The sequence below is a fragment of the Rhinopithecus roxellana genome, chromosome 13 (assembly GCF_007565055.1).
Source record: "Rhinopithecus roxellana isolate Shanxi Qingling chromosome 13, ASM756505v1, whole genome shotgun sequence".
NCBI classification, from domain to species: domain Eukaryota; kingdom Metazoa; phylum Chordata; class Mammalia; order Primates; family Cercopithecidae; genus Rhinopithecus; species Rhinopithecus roxellana.
Window position 1 is genome coordinate 48,347,740 of NC_044561.1, and position 5,883 is coordinate 48,353,622.

A 5,883-nucleotide genomic window follows, 5' to 3' on the forward strand; every position below is an offset into this window, starting at 1 on the left:
TCAACCGATAGGACTATGTGGGTGTTTTGTTTTGTTTCTAATAAGAGGCCAATTTCTGAGTGACTTTTGCTTAAGCAAATGTCAAGTTGCGATAGACCATCCCTTTTGGGGAAGAGAGAAACCCGACCCAAAGGCTCCTTTGTCCCTAAAGACCTTTCGATCAGAGGGATGGGGAAGGAGGTTGGGAGTGGCAGGGAGGAACCATCCTAATGCTACTTGTCATTTAGTCCAGAAATTTAGCCACCTGAACCTGGCAGGAAATTATGTATTTTAAGGAAAAAAAAAAAATGATACACTCATGTTCATAGCAGCATAATTCACAACATCCAAAAGCTCCCCAAATGTCCATCCACGAATGAATGGATAAACAAAATGTGGTATATCCATATACTGGAATATTATTCAGCCTTGAAAAGGAAGAAACTTCTGATGCATGCTACGACACGGATAAACCTTGAAGACAGTATGCTAAGTGAAAGAAGCCAGTCGCTAAAAGACAAGTACTGTATGATTCTACTTATATGAGGGACCTAGAGTAAAACAAATTCATAGAGATATAAAAGAAGGGTGAATTCCAGGAGCTGGGGGAGGGGAAGTGGGGAGTTGTTTAATGGGTGGAGTTTCAGGGTTGCAAGTTGAAAAGAGTTCTGGAGATTGGTTGTAAAACAATGTGAATTTAATTTAAATCAATTTAATGTGCACACTAACGTATATAACATTGCTAAACAGTAGTCTAAAATCAAGATGGTAAATTTTAAGTTATGAATAGGTGATCACAGTTTAAAAAAAAAGTATGGGGGAGGTTGTTTTTGAGTAGACAGTTGCTGGAGGAAGGCACGTGAGTTGCAGCCTGACCAGTGCGACCAGTCCTCCTTCAACAGACCCACTTGCCTGAAAAGGCGCCCTTACTCCACTCAGTGGGCCTGTCCCTCGCCGCTGGCGCAGGCGCTCACAATAACCTCCTAGAGCGGTGCCAGCCGCACCTCTGCGCGGCCCCGGCGCAAGCAGCCAATGAACACGCGGCTGCGCCCGGCCTCGCGCCTCCATTGGCTGCGCCCCGCCGCCCGCTGCCCCGCAGGTTCCCAAGCCGGGTTTAAAGGGGTAGGGCGCGGGCCAGGGCCCCACCATCGGCTCCCCAAGCGCAGGTCCGCTGGGAGGGGCGGCCTGCCGACGGGCCCACCCCGGGGCGTTCCTGAAGGGCGTCCTTGGCCGCCCCCACCGCCTCCCAGATGTACTATGCGGTTTCCCAGGCGCGCGTGAACGCGGCCCCCGGGACCATGCTGCGGCCACAGCGGCCCGGAGACGTGCAGCTCGGGGCCTCCCTCTACGAGCTGGTGGGCTATAGGCAGCCGCCCTCCTCCTCCTCCTCCTCCACCACCTCCTCCACTTCCTCCTCCTCCACGACGGCCCCCCTCCTCCCCAAGGCTGCGCGCGAGAAGCCGGAGGCGCCGGCCGAGCCTCCAGGCCCCGGGCCCGGGGCCGGCGCGCACGCGGGCAGCAGCGCCCGGCCGGACGCCAAGGAGGAGCAGCAGCAGCAGCTGCGGCGCAAGATCAACAGCCGCGAGCGGAAGCGCATGCAGGACCTGAACCTGGCCATGGACGCGCTGCGCGAGGTCATCCTGCCCTACTCAGCGGCGCACTGCCAGGGCGCTCCCGGCCGCAAGCTCTCCAAGATCGCCACGCTGCTGCTCGCCCGCAACTACATCCTACTACTGGGCAGCTCGCTGCAGGAGCTGCGCCGCGCGCTGGGCGAGGGCGCCGGGCCCGCCGCGCCGCGCCTGCTGCTGGCCGGGCTGCCCCTGCTCGCCGCCGCGCCCGGCTCCGTGCTGCTGGCGCCCGGCGCCGTGGGACCCCCCGACGCGCTGCGCCCCGCCAAGTACCTGTCTCTGGCGCTGGAGGAGCCGCCATGCGGCCAGTTCGCTCTCCCCGGCGGCGGCACAGGCGGCCCGGGCCTCTGCACCTGCGCCGTGTGCAAGTTCCCGCACCTGGTCCCGGCCAGTCTGGGCCTGGCCGCGGTGCAGGCGCAGTTCTCCAAGTGAGGGCCAGCCTGGGCCTGGGGCGCGTCCTCGGCCCGGCCTTCCTCCGCTCAGCTTCTCCGCGCTCCTGCTCCCTGCGTCAGGGAGAGCGAGGCCGAGCAAGGAGAGCATTTCGAACCTTCCAGTCCAGAGCAAGGGACTGTCGGGCACCCCCTTCCCCTCCCCCACCCCTGGGAAGTTAAAGTGACCGGAGCGGTTGTTCGATGGCGCCTCGGGGCTGTTTGGGGTTCTGGGTCGGTTCCAGCGTCTTTAGGCAGAAAGTGCTCACTCTCACCCGGCACATCTCTCTCCCTGTCCCTGGAGTTGTGCGCTTCGCGGGGCCGATGTAGAATTGAGGGCGCCATGCCGTGGTTGGCGCGCCCTGGGTGCGGCGAGAGGCCATCCCCGAGCGTGACCTCCCCGGAGCGGAGCACTCCGGCTCTCAGTACTAGGGGCTGCGCTCGAGCAGCGGCGGAGGCGGAGGGGTGGTTCTTTTCCTTCTCCTCGGCCAGAGGCCACGGGCGCCCTTGTTCCCGCCGGCCAGGTCCTATCAAAGGAGGCTGCCGGACCTCAAGAGGCAGAAAAAGACCAGTTAGGCGGTGCGGACGGTCTGGGACGTGGCAGACGGACGGACCCTAGGTGGACAGGTGGTCAGCGTCCGGGTGCGGTGGGTAGGGACGAGGACGACGCAGGATGCGCTGGGTTGGAACTTGGGTCGGCTTTTGTAGACCAGCTGTTTGGAGAACTGTATTTAACACTCGCGCAACCAGTGTTTTGTCAAAGAGAGTTTTCGCTCTTAAATCCTGGGGGTTTCTTAGAAGGCAACTTAGAACGCGAGATTCACCTTTTGCCTCCCTTTCCCCAAAAGTAGCGTAACCAACATTTAAGCTTGCTTAAAAACGAAAACCAACCGCCTTGCACGCAGTGTTCCCGATTTACTAAAATAGGTAACCAGGCGTTTCACAGTAGCCGTCCTGTCAAGATCGCTAATTAACGTTCTCATTAAAAGACACGCAGGAGGACCGGGAGCCCTGAACCGCTCGCTGTTCGGCGGATCCCAGCTGCGGTGGCGACGGCGGGAAGGCGCTTTCCGCTGCTCATTAGCGGGCCGGGCCCTTGACCAGCGCGGCCCGCAAGTCTCCCTTTTCGCCGTCTTGCAGTTGAAGAGCTACATAGGTAGTCAGTTTCGATTTGTTACAGACGTTAACAAATTCCTTTACCCAAGGTTATGCTATGACCTTTCCGCAGTTTGCTTTGATTTTTTTCTGCGTTTAAGGTTTTGGTTGTTGGTAGTAGCTGAATTTAATTGGCACTTTTATTTTACTTCTAACCTTGTTTCCTGACGCTGTACAGAATCAACAAAATAAAACATTTAAAGTCTGATTTTTTTACATTTTTTGGCTGATTTGTTTGGTAATAAAAAAGTCCTTGTATCCTAGTGGATTTAGAACCTCGGGGTGAAGGTAGGTAGGCAAATGACCGGGGTCCCACGTTTTAAAACGTGACTTCCTGATTTGTAAAATAATCCAATGAACAGGCAACTGTAGTTCAAGTTCAGGCATCCGTGGGAAATGTGAGGATTGTAGGTAAGTGGGTGGGTGGGATAGAGAATGGAATGGAGAAGGGAGAGAGGCAATTCCAGGAATTCATTCTTTGCCAAGCTTCAGGCATAGGTCTGTTTTAACTACAACTTCATCCCCTGGAAAATGGGTTAAGCAATACCTTTATCATAAAATTGTAGCTCAACATCTTTCTGGGATAGCCACCTTTTCTATATCCTTGGACAGAAGCTTAACACCACACAAGTATGAGCTTCCTGCTGCTGCACCCACCTACCCTATCATTTAAATCAGGTTGGAATTGTCTTCACCTAAGAGGACAAGAAAGCTCTTCTGTCTGTTTGGTGCTGTTAAGAAGAACTTGGAAGGCTGACCTGCTCACATTGCAGTATTGAAACACTGCATAGTTATTAATGAAACTCAACCACTGTTTAATGTAGGGGAGTAGTAGAGAAGTAGTGTCCCCTTTTACCTGATGAAAATTAAAGAAAACCCAGAGACTTACTCAATTTTATCCATGTTGGTTTACTTGAGGCATATATACGTTTAGAGAAAATGAGCACTCACTTTGGAGGTGGGGGAAGAGGTGGGAGGTGGCTGGACAGATGGCATTGCCTGGCTACCATGCCGTGTCTATTTCCTTAAGAAGTCAGGAGAGGGCATGGGAGAAGGTGCTCTGTGCACCAACTCATTCCAAAAGAGGATTTCTCATGCTTCCTAGATTGCCACCAGCAAAGTCACCAGCTTTCATAAAAAGTTCTGTAGATTTGAACTCTGGCCTTCTGTTTATTCAACGCCTGTCCTTGCTTACCTTATATCTTGGCAAGGGGCAGGGTAAAAAAGTGAAAATCAATGAAATCAAAAGTAATTCAGGTTCTCCTTGAAACAAAAATACTTCTAAGGGATTAGAAACAATTTCTCCCACAGTTCAACACCAGCACCTAGATGCCACTGTCATTCCAGACATCATCTCTAAAAGAAGCACAAAGCTACAGGGCAGAAAATGGGTCTGCCCGTCTCTACCTGTAAATGGGAACAAGTAGCCCATGCCTTATAGGAAAGGTGACACTGTATGTGTGTGATTTTTTTTTTTAATTTAATCAAGAAAACCACAGCTTATCATGCTTTTCAGAAAGGTCAAAGGCTATAAATAAACTTAGCAAGGATACACGGGCTGTTTCAGGTGCCATCAAAATACTTATCTGCCTGCATGCAGTGTGTTTTTGGCCATTGTGCCAAGCAAGATTAGCAGACTTGCTCTATATAAGGAGTTTACATCCTGAAAAATAGTACCAGCAAGCATTGAAGAGTCCTGTAGGATGAAACAGGTAAAAGGTAATTATATACAGTGTCCACAATGCAAAGTCAGACTGCTCAACATCTGTGTATGGCAGGGCAGTGTATTCTGCATGCACAGAGTTTAAGCTTAGACATGTGGGTTCTAGAGCATGGAGCTGCTTTTAGAAATCTTCAGTGCTATGTCACACCAGCAAAGGAGCTAGCTGAATTGCCCACCTTACTTGATTTTAGCTGGAGTGGGCTTTGTGCAGAAGGAACAAGTGTAAGCTAGTCTTTGAAGGGGTTGGGACAGCTGGGAGGGTCTTAGTAAGGTTCTTGGAGAAAGGCACTCTAACACCTCAGAAGCAAGATGAGAAGGAACCAAAAAACGCCTCACTGCCAAAGAAGTTTCCTGCATCCAGCCAACCACCAAAGTGAGGTCCCGGCAATTAGAGTAAACTGAACCTAATGGGAAAATTCACACGGCGCTGAGAAATTATGTTGTTATAGCTATTGGAGTCCAGGTGAGCAATCAGTAAACAGAGAGCAGAATAAATACACGATGGGATTTGCCTAGCCCGCAGTGATGGTCTATTTACAGATGTTCTCCTCTAAGGAAAACTGATGACACTAGGCATAAAACTGTAACCTTGGGAAATATACAGCTTAGAGGATAAGCAGCTCGTTCGAGGAAGAGGCTCCTCTCCAATCATGGAAAATATTTCCACTTACTGAAGTGTAGATGATGAACAACAGTGCTTCCATGTTGCACTCTGCTTTGAGGTGTTTGGTCTTTCCTGAATGCTTAGGTACTCAGGTGAGGCTGGGAACAAGAGAGCCTCAGCCTGCTAACTAGACCCCCTGCAGCCTCCTGTTGTGTTGAGGAAGCCAGCCAGGAAAAAGGGGGCTTTTCTTTCTGCCATAGAAAGATACCTGATGAACTTGTCAAAAGCAAGGTGATGGTTGAGAAGAGTCATTCAATTGACGCTTTTGCTCGCTGGGTATACAGTGCATTGACTGGGAAAGTATAT

The 5,883-nt window shown here is 51.8% G+C and overlaps 1 protein-coding gene across 1 annotated transcript; it reads left to right on the plus strand.

The window, feature by feature from the left end:
• Positions 1–1,129: 1,129 nt before the first annotated feature.
• OLIG1 (oligodendrocyte transcription factor 1) lies at positions 1,130–3,404 on the plus strand. Its single transcript, XM_030915924.1, has one exon. The coding sequence runs from the start codon at positions 1,230–1,232 to the stop codon at positions 2,037–2,039; it is 810 nt and encodes a 269-aa protein (XP_030771784.1). The 5' UTR covers positions 1,130–1,229; the 3' UTR covers positions 2,040–3,404.
• Positions 3,405–5,883: the final 2,479 nt, after the last annotated feature.